Source organism: Odocoileus virginianus, chromosome 15, assembly GCF_023699985.2.
Source record: "Odocoileus virginianus isolate 20LAN1187 ecotype Illinois chromosome 15, Ovbor_1.2, whole genome shotgun sequence".
NCBI classification, from domain to species: Eukaryota; Metazoa; Chordata; class Mammalia; order Artiodactyla; family Cervidae; genus Odocoileus; species Odocoileus virginianus.
The window spans coordinates 6,737,371-6,754,045 of NC_069688.1; the positions used below are offsets into that span (position 1 = coordinate 6,737,371).

Sequence of the window (16,675 nt, forward strand, 5' to 3'; positions counted from 1 at the left end):
GTAAACAGCCCAGAATAAATTTTCCTCAAATGTATTAATTAATTGCAAAGATGCTAGTGATTACCCGACCTAACACCTGCTGTGTACAAAGAGCAATGCTGCTTTGCATCACTAGTCTTTACCAGGACTCTGTTTTCAAAGTTAAGACTTTCATTTATAGATATGATTTTACAATGCAAAGATATGAGGTTCTTATTAATTTAAAAACATGCAACTTTTTTTCAAGGCTTATTTCTTTAATATGTGCTTAGTCTCCCAGTCATGTCTGACTCTTTACGGGCTGTAGGCCACTAGGCTCCTCTGTCCATGTGGATTCGCCAGGCAAGAACACTGGAGTGGGTTGCCATTTCCTCCCCTAGGGGATCCTCCCAACCCAGGGATCAAACCCATGTCTCTGGCGTCTCCTGCGTAGCAGGAGAATTCTATACGCGCTGAGCCATCAGGGAAACTCCATGGCTCTTTATAAATAGTGTTGCCATAGGTCATGGTGGGCTACAAGTCTGAGGTGCAAATTTTCTCTGAACTTGTCCAAGACTTAGTCATCCCTGGAGAAGGAAATGGCAACCCACTCCAGTATTCTTGCCTGGAGAATTGTATGGACAAGGGAGCCTGGAAGGCTGCAGTCCATGGGGTCAAAAAGAGTCGAACAGGACTAAGTGACTTTCACTTACTCATCTTAATCATTCTCCTTTCTTTAAGTCATCATTTCCTGCAGTCTCACTTGCGGTCACTATCCCTCACTCTGCTGCCAAGTATGGCCCGCTTCTGACTTTGTTCTTCATCAGCCACTCCTTGTTGTCTGTTTCCTACTGTCACAGATGCTTCAGTACAGGAGATTCTGCATCTGCTATAGCGTATTGGAACAGTCCTGTTTGCTGATGCGATGTTAAGGTGACTTAAAAAAAGCATGGCCCTTCCTGCCCTGATGCTTCGGTGTCTCCACTGGAACACCCAAGGCAGCCAAATACCCTCAGATAGTTCATTTGGCATCTGGCCTGCAGTGTGACACTTGTCATTTCTGCATTCTGATACATCACCATGGGAGAGAGGTCACTAAACAGGAATTTGTGGTTCCTGGTTTCTGTTTATCTAACTTTTGGTTCTCGCCGGTATGGCTTCCACAGAGCTGTCTGTGAAGGGGTGGGGTCAGACAGAAAAGCTGAGGAGCAAGGCAGAGTGTCTGGGAAGTGGGTTCAAGTATTTCAATGCCATTTTGATTCCATATCTTTAAATTTACTTTAGAGTTAGAGAATATAGAAACTTTATATCCCATGGGAAGATTAGATGCTATTTTTGGCCTATAGAGAGAGTTAAAATCTGAAGAATTTACCAACAATGATTACAAACTCACTTTTTAAAGTAACTCATTGGCGTCATAGTTTCTGAAACTGTTTTTTTATTTGTTTGATGCATATGGGGGGAAAATGGATATGACATAAAGCAGATAAATATTACAAAATACTTAGGTACCCACCATGCACTCTGAGAGAGTATCACTGTCACTTTTGGAAGGTTCCTTTGTGCCACCTTCCAATGTGAACTAAAAAGTCCTTTCTCTACCTCAGAGGCAACACTAATTCTGAATTTTATTCATCATTCTCTTGCTTTCCTTTATGCTTTTGCTACATACATTGGAACCTCTAAAAAACATACTGCTTAGTTTTACAACTTTTAGATGTTTACATAAATGAAATTGTAAAACTGTACATGTTTTCCTCTGTGACTTGATTTTCAGCTTATCCATTTTGTTCATGAGATTCCAATGGGTATAATCCATTTATTTACAAAGTGACACAGATTCCACTAAAGGACAGGTGGACACAGGCCAACGCCAGTGCTGCCATGAACGTTCTTGTACGTGTCTCCCGGCTGTGTGAGTTTAGTTCAAAATCTGAGGTCAACTCTACTCTCATCAGAAAAACATCATGGCCTTCCCACGGTGGTGGTGCCACTGTCTCCACCTCCTCAGCACATCCGATACCATTCACCTCATAATTTCTGCCAATATGGCAGAGAAGAAATAGATTTCACTAGGTTCTAAAAGTTACATTAGGCAGCTTCACCTAAGAGTGTGCATTGTCTTACATAAGCATTTTCAGGTTTCCACTTCTGTGAAATACCTATTACCTATTAAACTCTTTCGTCCATTTTCATACTGGGTTTTCCTTCTCTTTTTGATCTGTAAGGGCTTGAAATACATTCTGAATACTAATACTCTGTCAGGTATTTATGTTATGATTATTTTCTTATGGTTTGTGTTGTCTTTTCACTCTCTCTGTAAGGCTTTTGATGAACCAAAGTTCCATTTCAGTCTAGTCACATTTTCAACCTTTTCTTTTGGGTTAGCATTTTAGAAATCTCTCCCCAAAGATCACAAAGATGACTTTCTATACTTTCAAAGTTCTATAGTTTTGTCTGTCACATAGGAAGTCTCATCAATATCAGTCTGATTGTTGTACATGGTGTAAGGTTGGAGTCCAGTTTTATTGTCACTATATGGATTATAAATTATTCTAATACTAATTACTTACCTACCAAACTAAGATGTCAGCTTTGAATAAACTAAGTTTTGAAATATGTATGATCTGCTTTGGATTATTCTGTTCTTAACATATTCTATTCTTTCAAAATACCTCTCTGCTTTGATAACTGAATAGTAACTCTCCTTATTCTTCTTCAACAGTGACTATATCATTCTTGGCTCTTTACTCTTCCACGTTAAGTTCAGAATCAGCAATGAATCTATAGATTTATTTCAAGCAGCATCTTTTCAACAGTAATCTACTACCCCATGAATATGAACCATCTTCCAATTATTTAGGCTTTATGTTTCTAAGTAAAGTTTTACAATCTGCTATTCAAAGTTTTTTTTTTTAATGTAAGTACACACGGATGCATCAAATATTTTTTCTACATTTATTAAAATTATGTTACTGTGGTGAATTTCATTAATTCATTTTCTAATGTCAAACCAACTTTGCATTCCAATCCTATATGGTCATATTTTTAAATATCCTGCTAGATTTAATTCCATGTGTTTTGCCTCTTTGTCCACAAATAAGAACAGCCTGTGACTGTCCTTTCCCATACTATTCTCTTCTGATTTTGAGAGCAAAGCTATTTAAACCAATTAAAGTGAATCTGGGGGCTTCCCAGGTGGCTCAGTGGTAAAAAACCCACTTGCCAATGCAGAAGACCCGGATTCAATCCCTGGATCGGGAAGACCCCTTGAAGGAAGAAATGGCAACCCACTCCAATATTCTTGCCTGGGAAATCCTATGGACAGAGGAGCTTGGTGGGCTATAGTCCATGGGGTCCCAAAAGAGTTGGATACAACTGAGCGCCTAAATAACAACAAACTGAATTTGGAGTTCTATGAGTTTCTTAGAGCTGCCCCCAACAAATTACCACAAAACTGGTGGACAGAAACAACAAAAGTTTATTCTCTCAGTTCTGGGGGCCAGAAGTCTAAAATTAGGTGTCATCATTTAATTTTGGCATTTTTCATTTCTTCCTACCTTTTTTCTTAGTTCATTAATTTCTGTTCATAGGTTTATTATTCATGTTCACTTCTACTTTTTCTGGACTTAATCTTTTCTAACTTCTTAAGCTGGAGGTTTAGCTGACTTTGAGCCTTCTTTTCTTTTATAAGTTGTATGGCAACATTCTTCTCACAAGTGCAATCTTAACTACATTTTCAAGTGTTGACACATGTATAATATTTTCAACACCTGCCAGATTCTTAACATCTTATTTATTTTCCCTTTGGCCCTGTTCTTTCATCCATGAATTATTTAAAAATATTTTGCTTGATTTCTAAACATATGGGGCTTTTTGTCTTTTCAATAGTGACTTTAAGTTAACTCTCCAGACAATAATACTGAAGTTGGTAGCCATTCCGTTCTCCATCTTCCCACCCAGGGATCGAATCTGGGTCTCCTGCATTACAGGCAGACTCTTCACCGTCTGAGCCACCAGGGAAGCCCTTAGAATGTGTTGAGGTCTGCTTAAAGCTGCATCCCATGGTCCATTTTAATAAATGTCTGAGTCTATTTGAAGAAACTGTCTACTCTGCAGCTGCTGAGTTCAGTGTCCTAGACAGATTTGTTGGATCAACTACACAGCTGCCATCTTTATTATCCTTACAGACACTTTCAGGTTTTGTTAATTTATTAATTACTAAGAAAGATATGATGATGTTATTCAGTGATAAAACTCAGAAAGATGTAAAGTGAACTCAACCTTTATCACTATATGGCAACTTCCTATCTCTAAGAATGATTTTTGCTTTTATGACTATTTATTATGGTAACCTCCTATTTTTAAGAATGATTTTTGCTTTAATGACTATTTAGTGACAAGCTATTGTTAGAAAAATCATTTGTTTTTTCTCCAAGCTTTTCTAAAAATATTTTCCCTCACTTCTGTAAAGCTAATTCAAAGGACTTTAAAATCGAGATTGAGAGAAATTCCTTCACAATACACAGAGGGGTACTTGGACAGGGTATCTAGTCCACCATAACACTGGCAATGAAAGACTCTAGTCATTGCAAGGACTAATTTACAGACCACTTCACTTAGACTGTAGCTAAACAGCTAAACAGGCAAGACAAAGAAAGGCTATTGGACGAACTGCTCAGCTCTCAAGAACATAGGAATACTGTCCTAACTCCACTTTGGTAAAAGAGAAAAGCTAAAAGAACCTTAGAATATTAAGAAATGGGAATCAGTTTTTATTTCCACAGATGTATGTGGAGCCCACAAGTATGAAAGGCTGACTACACCGTGCCATTTGATACAAGAAACTTAAGCGTCTGTGGATCTTGGTAACCGCTGAGGGCTAATCCCCAGACACCAAGGAAGGACTGTGCTTACCATGCTGCTTAGATTTCTTCTTCTTCTTCTTCTTCTTCTTCTGCTTCGGTTTGTAGTGATCTTTGTCCCTCTTCTCTTTTCTCTCTTTATCCTTTTCTTTTCTCTTACCTAAATGACAAAAGTGAGTCAGTTAGTAATCATGACTGATCCCGAGTTGTTCCTTTGTGGTTAACCTAAAAGCAGCATTTATGGTTTAATCAGCTATTCCAGTCACCTGCCCAGAGTGGATGGATTCAATTAAACTGTTCCTGTCATGAGTCTGGAACTCCTGATTAGCTTACTGGGCTATAAGAGGGGATCTTCATTAGCAGTGTTGAGAAATCCCAACTCCTGACACCTTAAAGTTAACACAGACAGTAGTTAAAATTCTTAAATGAGTAATGTAACTCAGTTTCCTGATGTGGCAAGAAATATACTCCACAATTTAAGAAAAACCTGACCAAGAAGACTCAGTATTTCTACACAAAATTTAACAAGAAAATGTATCAGAAGATTAAAAAAACTTGAACTTTTTTCTTTTGGAAAAATATTTTAAAAAACTAAGTCAAATCCACAAATAATTCCTTCAGTCTTTCAATATTTTCCACATATGTAAGAATGAAGATAAAAAGCACAAGGAAGTAAAAACTTAACTCATAAACTAAACTTTGTCCTAAAATTTTAAAATATTTCTTTTTCCCAATCATATGCACTTTAAAGAAAATGAACAGATGTTAAAACAGTATCCTAGAACACTTATTTAAAATTAATTCATCACATATATTCAACTACTGTTCAACTCAGAAAGGTTTAGCCCACAGCTTATCAACTACATTGAACCAACTTTCAGTAACTCAAGCTCCAGGGAGCTAATTTGTAGAATATTTAAGACTATTATCCATTATTCCAAAACATACAGTCATGATAGCACAGAAGACAGAAAAGACAGCAGAAAACTTAGTAACTTTTTATAAATAAAGTAAAAAAAAAATGGCTGGGAAAAAAAGGCTATATTAATTTACCATCCATTCTCTAAGGATCAACAATATTAAATGGTACCATATTTTTAAACAGTCATAATTTCAAAGATGTTCAAAAACATCAAGTTCTCAGAGAAAGCCTCAGGGTTCCTTGACAAAAAATACACATACTACTACAAGACATATATTAAGAAACCACATATTTGGAGGTGAATAAACTAATAAACACTAAAACAGAGGATCACTTACACCTAAAGGAGCACTAACAGGTAAAAAGAGACAGACTATGTCCTCCCACTGCCAAGCCAACTACAGTCTTTTGCTTAAAGATTACTTTCTGTTCATACCAAATGCAGTTGAGCTTTTTTCTTCCAATTTCACTTTTTTTTCCGTTTTCAATATTCCTGCAGGTTTAGGGGAAAAATATGTAAATTTAGTCAGAAAGGGTTAAGAGTATGGAACAATGTTTTAAATTGCAACTGCTCACAAAAGTCTACCCAAGACTCTTTTCCCCTACAGGTCTACATTATTGCCTGAACTGGTAACAAAGAAGTGGGGTTTCTTACTTCAAAGAAATAAGGATGATGTTTGGTCCTTCAGACTATTCAGATTAGATCCCTAGTTCCACCATCTATTAGCTGCACAGTCTTGAGGAAATCATTTAATCTCTCTGTGCTTCAGTTTCCTTATCTGCCAAACAGGAATAAGAGTATCTACCTCCTGCTGTTATCAGCACTACATGAGTCAAAATATGTAAAATTATTAGTGTCTGATAAATAATGGTTGCTTTTTTTCACTTTCTCCTTTATGGTGGAGTAATTTAAGACTGCATCATTTCTAGAAGTAGCATAAATGTGGGCCTAAACATAAAAAAATGTTAAGATGAATGCACTGGGCAATCAGTTAAGATCAATTCCGGCACCACAGTCTTTGGCAATCCAGGAGATGCTGAAATGCACTCTAGCAGTAGGTCCCGTGACAATTTCTCCTCCCGTGACAATTATGACAAAATGCTATTCCCGTCATCTAAATGAATTATCAAATTGCATATTAAATTATACTGGTTTTGAAGAATCAGCATAAATTTTTTAAACTAATATTTAACCTCTGTTGCCTAGAACAAATACCTTTAAACTCCATCGGATGTGTTATTAGGTAATGAGAAAAGCCAAAACAGAATTATTCTATAAATCATTTTTGGTCTTTATCCAAATGTAAGATATAAAGGCTTATTAACACATAAAAAATATTCAACTTAATGGCATTTAGGTATTATTATCTAATAGTCCAAAATACATTTTTAAACCAATAGTGCACCTCAATAACTGTGTTGCTGACAGAGACACACTAAACCAAGCTTCTCAATTCATATTCAGCTATTCCCAATACCAATATCTTATCTGTGTCTAGGGTTAATCTAAGAAAAAGACTCTAATACACTTAAATACAATTTCAGTCTATTAAATTATGCTCTAATATCACCATTTATGAGTTCAACTTTTAAATCACTCCAATAAAGTGTCAAAAAAACTAGCATTTGATTCATCTTACTGTAAATAATTTACATAATTTAAATAAAACACAACAAAAATATAAAAATACCACTCAACTTGAACTAAATGTTAATGAGGCGCTAGTAATTGTTTCTAATTCAGTAAAAATATTGGTAATCTCACTGATAAAAAGATTTCTTATGACCAAAAAATGAAAAGAAAATCAAAGAGAAATGCGGTTAAACTTCCTTATTAACAAGACTGTTGAACAAATGCCTCACTTCTTTCACTAATCACTGCTTACTAACAATGACTGCATCACACCATGAAAACTTCATATTTAATGAGATTTTCTTGAAAATGACAAGGCATTTTACAACAGAAACAATAAGAGATTTGCATTCTAAACCTTAAGTGATGGTGTAGAGATACACCAGAAGCAGCCCTTGACCATGATTATAGCCCCGTGGGGCCCTAATCTCCAGGAGCACTGAGTCTCCAGTGTGAAAGGTGGAACAAGTCCAGAATCCCCTGAGTGCAAGCTAAGCCACTTCAGTCATGTCCAACTCTATGCGACCCCAGACAGCAGCCGACCAGGCTCCTCTGTCCATGGAATTCTCCAGACAAGAATAAAGAATACTGGAGTGGGTTGGCATTTCATACTCCAGGGGATCTTGCTGACTTAGGGATCAAACCTGCGTCTCTTATGTCTCCTGCACTGGCAAGCAGGTTCTTTACTACTAGCGACACCTGCATGTTGTGCCTGCGTGCTCAATCACTTGTCATGTCCAACTCTTTGCAACCCTATGGACACAGACCTCCAGGTGCCTTTCTTTCCATGGGATTCTCCAGGCAAGAATACTGGAGTAGATTGTCATGCCCTTCTCCAAGGGTTCTTCCAGACCTGGGGATCAAACCTGTGACTCCTGCGTCTCCTACGTTGCAGGCAGGTTCTTTACCCACTGAGTCACCTGGGAAGCACCTGGGGGTGATTCAAATGAAAGGAACTGCCTTTCAGGGATGCCTTTTCTGGCTGGAATGTGTGGGATCTCTCAGGCACTTGGAAGACAATTAACATGCTCCTGACCCTCAGCTCTGGAACAGAGGTCAGCACAGCAGAACAGATACAGAAATTATAATATCAGGAGGATCCGTTCTAAACTATTTTCACATGTTCTGGGAGATCCCAAACCTTTATATTTTTTTTTTTTAATTTTTTAATTGGGGGAAAACTGCTTTACAGCATTGTATTGCTTTCTGTATTTCTTAACTATAAACTTTCAAAAGTAAAACTAGGGAACTGAGAAAGGCTTGTCAACATTTTACACAAGGATATTAAAATAAATATTCCTATAGGCAATAATGACAGGACTTTTAAAAACATTCATGCACAAATAGATTTAAAAATAGATCTATTTAAGAATTCCACAAAAGAATAAATGTCATTTTACTAGAAGTTCTCTACATTGTCTTTATTTCACCATGCACCAGAATTTGGGAACCAAAGTACTAGGTTATTAGTTAACAGAATAGTGATTTGTAAACTAAATTTTATCAACAGAACTTTTTCAAACAAAATACTATATAATGGCCAATACAGATTACAACCCCCCCCCAACCCCCGGCCAAACGAAAAACATGATAAAAAACAAATGGGGCTATTCAGGTTAAAGCAAGAGAGACAGATCTCTGAGCCATATCTGCTTTCGTGTCACGGAAAGCCCCATAATGCAGAGTGGTTTCTTCAGTGTGCTAAATATCTGATTTTTCTGGCAAAAAGAAAAAAAAAAAGAGGCTATCCCTGAGACTCTCCATGGAAACCCCAGGCTTTGAATAAACCATGAACATTTGATGTGGGGGTGGAAGTAGATTAAGGAGTCTCTGGTTATGGTTTGGTTTGGTTTTGTACAATTTTGAAAAGAAGAAAAAAAAATTGAAAACTACCCTAAAACAAAAAGGCTTTCAGAAAATAAAGGTGAAGTTGATATAAGATGCTGGACTAACCATCAAACATTTAAGATGCCTGCACAGCACCAGGCACAGGCAACTCAGCCACAGCTCAGTCTGATTGTTGGCCCATCCTTTCATACACTGAGCTTCCAGATTTTAACTCCTTAAAGAGGTTAGAGTAATTCAGTAACTGTCATACAGACATCCAGGAGATAAATAAGAAAAGCAGCTAACATTCCCAGTTAGTGACAGAACTAATAATAATAGAACTAAGACTCTATCCTTACCTAAAACTGATGGACTGTAAGTAAGATAAAGCATTCTGAAGATAAAATAAAAACAATGGCACCAAGTTTTACAAGGGCACCAATGACTGTTTTTGTTGTAATGTGGACAGCAATGTATTCTTAACCTTGTTTAGTCATATTGCAAGCATGTTTCCCATTAGAAGAATGTAGAGGATTAGTGCAAGTTCATTATCTCTACTAGAAAAATAAGTAAAAGCAAGTGTTAACCTATTGAGAATAGGTGTATATAATAACTGCATAATCTGCATAATATCATCAGTTCTTTATCTTGACTGCTAAACTCAGCAGTGAGAACATAATCTCTCACAAGAAAAAGTAAAACTCTGTTAAACTATGCCAGTTAAGGACTAATATCCTCAGTCATTCTAAATACTCCAAGAATTTCAATTTTTAAAAAAATCCCAGAAAATGTCTTTGATACAAACTCTGGGAAATAATGTTTTCTACAGAAGTTTTAAAATTCAACGGTAACAAAACTTACTTTTATAATTAAGATGGAAATGAACCAAGTAAACATAAATTTTAAAAAAAAGAAACAAAACAAGAACTCTTGGAACTTTGACTTCAGATGGAAGAAAACTTGGGGTGCAGACAGAAGGCCTACAAACACAGTAAACCAGTTTCGAGAGAGTAGCTAACAAAAATGTTAACAGAAAAAAAGCACGCAGACCACTGAGAATTTCCATGCAAGTCAGACAGGTTCATAAAGTTTTAATCAAAAGGTGTCCAATTAGAACACGACTTGAATTCTATTACTTCCTTCAAAAAATAAAAAATTAAAAGAGGTTAAGAGAAACAATCCCTCCCAACCCCACATTCAAATATGTTGTGACTGTGTTCAACCCTAATAAACAAGACTTTCAGTTAATTAACATTTAAAACCACGCATTTCCTTGATTTAAGCAATTAAAGTTGCCAGTTATCACCATACTTAAAAGGGTCCTCACTCTTCAACGAACTTACAAATTCATCACATTATAAAACCAAATTCCTCTACTTTTCACTTTCCCAAAAAACTACCTTGCTATTTGGACTTTCTCAAATAGTTATTTCTAATTACTTAAATGAGAAAAAAAAAAGCATGCATTCCCTCTACCCCAGTGCATCTTAACCATTACGAGAAACAAGAACCACACCTCAGTGATAATTACATCTCCACATATATGCTAGAAATTCTGGAAACAACAACACCACTAGGCTAGTACTGTGATTAGACACAAAATCACTGGAACCATGGATTTCCACGCACAATCACTACTTTGACATTTTAGGATACATCATCCAGTAAGCATAACTTGACTATAATATACACCATTTACACTGGTCTATCTTTCAGTCTTGTTACTATTAGAAAAAAATACATATATAAAAGAAAATACAAATATTTTCAAATGTACAACTATAAATAATCTCCCCAATGAATATATATTTTAACTTGAACATATTTTTATATATTCAGTACAGCAACAAATTCCGTATTATCAAGGCACTCTTAAGAACTTCACTTTTTGAGGAAAAGTATCTCAAAGGTTAAGGGTAATTCAAAAATCTTGTGAAAACAGGGGAAAGAAAAATCAATTATCTACAGATAGAACGGGCTTTTACAAAGTGTCCAAAGACAATGGGTAATATTTGGGAAATGACAAGAAATGCTTCAAAGCCTACAAATCTTCAAATTTGGGCATTGATTTTTTTTTTAAATCAAGATATGGAAACACTATCACATATAAAATAACTTCAATCTTTTTTGATTAATGGACTTGTAGAATACTGTATACTTACTACTGGTTACATTTTTACTTTGAAAGAAGGAACAAGAAGGTAAGGGCAGTAATGTAAAAAGCATGTGTCTTAAGTTACTTCAATTGTTTTATTTTAACATGCACCAACAGCCACCAAAAAAGAGCAAGCTCTATTTCATACTTCACCCAAGGATTTGATAAAATGACTTCAGGGAAGAAGCTATTAAAATCAATTATCCCCAATGCTCTTTGGCTGCAAATCAAAAACAGTTTTACGTTTTTTTCCCATTTCAGAACTGACTCAGTACAGATCTCCTTCATCCATCTAATTGTAAATTAGTAACTTACTGGATAGGTGTTAGTATTTGCCTTTATTTTTGAATTGCACGTACTCTATGCTTGAGGTTAAAATCTTATAAAATTCCAAATAAAATGATGTAAACATATAATGGAAATACAAATTAATATTGTTACATTAAAATACCAACTTGATAAAATACCTCAAAAAGGTTTCAAATAATTACAACAAGTATCATAAAATAATCAAAAAATGTCTTATAGAGTATGATTGGTTTTACACATCAAACTCCCAAAATAACATTATAATCAATTATGGTTAAATTTGGGAGATTCTGCTCCAAAATATGGGACTATATTTAAGATAAAGGTATATTGTTAACTTACGCTAAGTGTTTCTTAAACATTAAGTTCTGTTACAATCACTGGAAAAAACCTCAATGCTGGGAAAGATTGAGGGCAGGAGGAGGAGGTGACAGAGGATGAGATGGTTAGATGGTATCACCAACTCAATGGACAGGAGTTCCAGCAAACTCCGGGAGATAGGGAAGGACAGGGAAGCCTGGAATGCTCCGGTCCAGGGAGTCATAAAGAGTTGGACACAACTTAGTGACTTAACAACATACAGTTAACTTAAGCCAAGTGTTTCTTAAATTCTATTAAAATTCTTAAACCTATAAAAGTACTGATCCCTTTGTTAAGTATTTTCTGGCTTCAAAACCAAGAACTTCTGTGATTATATTTAACTCTAGTAATTCCTACTTAGTAGAAACGGGATATAAGAAAAAAGTAGGGAGAAGCAAGTAAAGTGACGAAATAACAATGATGTCCAGGAAAAATGGTAGAAAATGGTCGCACAAAATGACTTTAAACCCCATCTTCCACAGCTGTTACATAAAAGCTATTTATGAAGGGGAACAACATATTAAAAAATGTAATTTATACATCAAACTGGTTTTACCATATAAATGCAAGCCTAGCTAATTTTGTAAAAATGAATCTCCTTTACCTGAGGCTGCTGGAGCTCCTCTTACATCAGTCACTGCTTTGGAAGAAAGATTTGTAAGCATCTGTGTATCTTCCTTTTCTGCTCTGAGGCATTCATTATGGTAAGAGGGATCTGGGGCTAGCGGTGTTGTGACTTCCGAACCACGACTTAAGTCAAGAGGGAGACAGGGTCCCAGTGACAAATGTGCAACGTCAGGTACTACACAGAATAAAGAACGCAATATGTTAACACAGGTACACTGTCTCAGTTAATATCAATGTGGATTAAAATGCTACATAAATTAAACAGTGCCTGGCAATCAACAAAGAAGGCACTGAACAAATATTTGTAGAATCAAATGAAGTGCTTATCTACAAAGTCCAGAGATCTTAAGAAGGAAAAAAGCAGAAATCTCTTAATATTTTAATAATCTTTATCTCTTAAGTGTTCTCTTTGTCTTCTTTTACGTTTGGTTCTATAGGAAATCAATATACATTACCCTCTGGTCCTGAAGACTCTTGCTGATTTTGAGAACTGATGGAGAATACTTTCCCATCAGTGGCTGGAGAGGGAGGAGAAACCTTTTCTACAGAATCGTCAGGCATGGGCAAGGTGGCTAAACGCTGCGATCTTCTTCTCCGCTCACTATGCTTGAAAGGTCTAGGGGGGTTCTCAGGCTGTGGAGGACCTAGAAAAAGATCTTCAATGTTCACGGAGCAGACACACGCCAGGGTCATCTTAGCATATTTACGGAGAAAAAACGGGAAAAAGGACTCAAATCCTGCCCTCTGATGTCGTTAAGGTATCCACAGGGAACAGCACATGTTCCAAGAGGAATCAAAGGCAAAAGCTGCCCTCATTCACAAGGGTTAATCAGAACTTCTAAAATCTAAAGCCTACTAGAACCAAAAGAAAATAACATGGAACATTCATTTCAGGTAGTTTCCCATGGAAAAGACTACAGTTTATTCTTTAATTGCAGATCGTTGTTAGTTGCCATTCTTCCTTTGGGAAAATTATCTCTGTACAGCCAAAGATTTCTTAAAAAAAAAAAAAAATATATATATATATACACATATTCCTTTTGCTATATTACAAATCTAGAATCTCTAAGGAAAAAAAAAGACAGGGGCATAGATAACAAAAATCTGACATGCATTGTAGAGTTAGTGCTTTACTTGCTAAAGTAAAAATAATGTAAATAATTTTATCCCACCCTCATTCCCCCAAATGGATTTTTGTAAACATATGTTTGGGCCTGATTCATTAAAAAAAAATAAATTGAACACAAATACCTTTTAAGTACTCACTATGGGCAAAAAATGAGAATTTTTTAAAAATATGACAGTTCTTGCCCTCACATGTTTTTTATTTGGAAAAACTCACTGAGTCACTTAAGAATCTTCTAGCTATATATCACACAAAAGCTTAGAAATTCTTTTTAATCTTTTTCTTTCTACATAGCACATAAGCATTTTTGATTATTTAGAACAGGCAGGACTACACAAGCCAGTATATTTATGTTAATTTAGAAAGAGAAAATAGGCGAGGTCTAAAAAAGTTGATGCTTTGGGTATTTAAAAGTACTTTTACAAAAATCAAAATAAAAAAGACATGGTGATAACTGAAAGAAAAAAAAAGGATAAAATTCAACTGCTGTGACACTGTGGTTATAATACTAAAATATAAAACAATTCAAAATAAAATACATATCAATGTCATCTGACATTTTAGTGACTACTAATGACATTATTTAATGATAAATGCCATAAAGAAGTGAAGCTTAGGATGAAACAACTGAGTTTTTCTGTTCCCATCCTTTCAAGTCATTTATTAAACAGAACCAAATCAAAACAAAAAAGTGCCGAAACCTAATTGAAAAATGAAAAATACAGTTGAGCAAAAAAATACAGTAACTGAATGGAAGAGAAATTTAATATATTTGACTGATAGAAGTCTTCTCAATGCCACCATTTTTAATTGCTGTAGAAGATATGATATGGAGGAGTTCATAAGGAAAACTGTCATATTCATTTAATAATCAGGTTACTAATTCATTTGCTGTTATAAACAGCAAAATCATCTTTTACCCAGTGAATTTAGGTAATTATTTTTCATTGTCTCTAACGCAGAATACTAAAATATGAGAAACATAGGATCAACACAAATCTTGTCTTAAATATATCCAAACCCATGCTGAAAGGTTATGTTAAAAAGACTAAGTAAATGCTTCAAAGATTGGTGGTATTGAAACAGTAAAATCTTTAAAAATAAGATCAAGGAAGCAGTTTTCTTCTTTCATTAGTAAAATTAATCTGAAGTCTGCGCTCTAAATCCTAGAAGAACTAAATAAAATGTATTGGGGGTGGGGTATTGACAACTGGGGACAATGACTAAATCAATCCATAAGAACAGTCTTAGGAGTTCAGGAAAATATCCACATATTCACCATGGGTCTTTCTGTATCCCATAATAGCTTTTTTTTTTTTTGTAATGAATCAGGCCTCTAACTGTGCTTGGATCATTAGTTGAGGAGAGTCAAACTACAGTGGAATTATGGTTACTAAATGCTGAGGTTTCTTAACCAGCAGTATAGTCACTATCCCTCTGTACAATACATCAGTCAGAAATGTATATGGATTTTGCCCCTGAGAGAATTTCAAGCCTTCCCTGTCATATCCACTTAAGTTTGAATTTTTAAAATGCAATTTCATAAAAATACAATATAACTACAACCAAACTGTTTTTAATGTATCTTATAGGATAAGTAACTATTTTTTAAAAATCTGTGCTCACTAGTTTTATTTATCATTGAAGAAGAAAGCTGAGATACAAGCGTCAAATCCTCGACTTGTATTAATTCTGGGGAAAGTGGTGATTTAGGGGGTTTTATACACCCAGAAGAATCTCCAGATTCATGTTTGCATTTCTTGCTGCGAGCCTTCCCTGAAGACAAAGTTGAGGATAACAGTGCAGGTTTCTGAGTGTTGGCAGAACTGCTAATGTCAGCTTCATTTTTTTTCTGACTTTGAGGTTTAGGTGAAATCGCCTGAATAAATAATAAAAAATTGATATTTTTATTTTGGTTTCTTCATTTTTGTTCTTGTTTTCTATTTTTGATTGTTAAGCAACTTTAGTATCCAAAAACATTGTTAAGCAACATATAACATTTCTATTACAAATGAAAAACCAAAAAGAACCCCACAAATTATTAACTAAAAGTTGAATAGGCTGTCTTTAAAGGGATGCTGTCTAAACTGGGGTTTTTTTTAAAATGTATTATTTATAATATTCTCAGAATATAAAATGTTACCTTACTGGACAAATATGTTTGGTGTTAAGTTAAAACATACCTCTTTGGAAATCATAATTACCAGTGACAATAATAATTAGGTAAATAAATAAATTTCTGTTTTAGAGCATTAAAGGAATACATGTAAGCTTCTGATTTTCAGATTTAAAAAAAAGAAGTCTTTGAGTTCATCGAAGAGGTTTAAGTAGACAATTTCCCTTTAAAGAAAGATCTCAACAGGAAAACAATGACCAAATTAACGAAACATTATCTTTAACTCATTTTAGTGCTGAAAGCTAGAGTTTCATAAGCATAATGCATCATGAAATCGAAGCCACCAGCAATACAGAGTTAAAAGACTAAAAAACAATACAAAACAAGCAACAACAGAAAAAAAAAAAACAAGGAGTAAAACCAAGTGTAAGTTAAAAACATTGGATTTAAAAACAAAATACGTCGCATTCTTAGATGAGAATTTTTACCTTCTTCCTGCCAACTGATACTTTTAAAAAAAAATTAGAACTTTGTCAGTTCTTTCATAAAGAATACCTTAATTCATTTGGCAGTAAAATGTCCTACATTTGTAAAATTACACGTGAATGTGTCCAAAGACTACAGAGAACAGCCACATTGAATGGACTTGCACTCTACGGTGTTGGAATGCCTATACTGTATCTCTTTTTGACATATGTATCTGAGAGCAAAGTATGAGATACACTTTAAAAAAAAAAAACCTATACTAAGACAGGCCTCTATATAGAATCAAACTGT

The 16,675-nt window shown here is 35.1% G+C and overlaps 1 protein-coding gene across 11 annotated transcripts in view; it reads right to left on the reverse strand.

Annotated features, from left to right (window-relative positions):
* The window catches only part of PHF20L1 (PHD finger protein 20 like 1), a 73,958-nt gene that overhangs the window by 21,369 nt on the left and 35,914 nt on the right, over positions 1–16,675 (reverse strand). For 10 of the 11 annotated variants that reach the window (XM_020910735.2, XM_070476982.1, XM_070476977.1 and 7 more), the window contains 5 exons: positions 15,409–15,661; positions 13,112–13,300; positions 12,634–12,831; positions 6,182–6,238; positions 4,876–4,983 (listed from right to left, as the gene is read on the reverse strand). In XM_020910735.2, coding sequence (XP_020766394.2) covers positions 4,876–4,983; positions 6,182–6,238; positions 12,634–12,831; positions 13,112–13,300; positions 15,409–15,661 — 805 coding nt within the window. The remainder of the gene's footprint in view (positions 1–4,875; positions 4,984–6,181; positions 6,239–12,633; positions 12,832–13,111; positions 13,301–15,408; positions 15,662–16,675) is intronic. The other variant, XM_070476980.1, reaches the window with a different exon arrangement.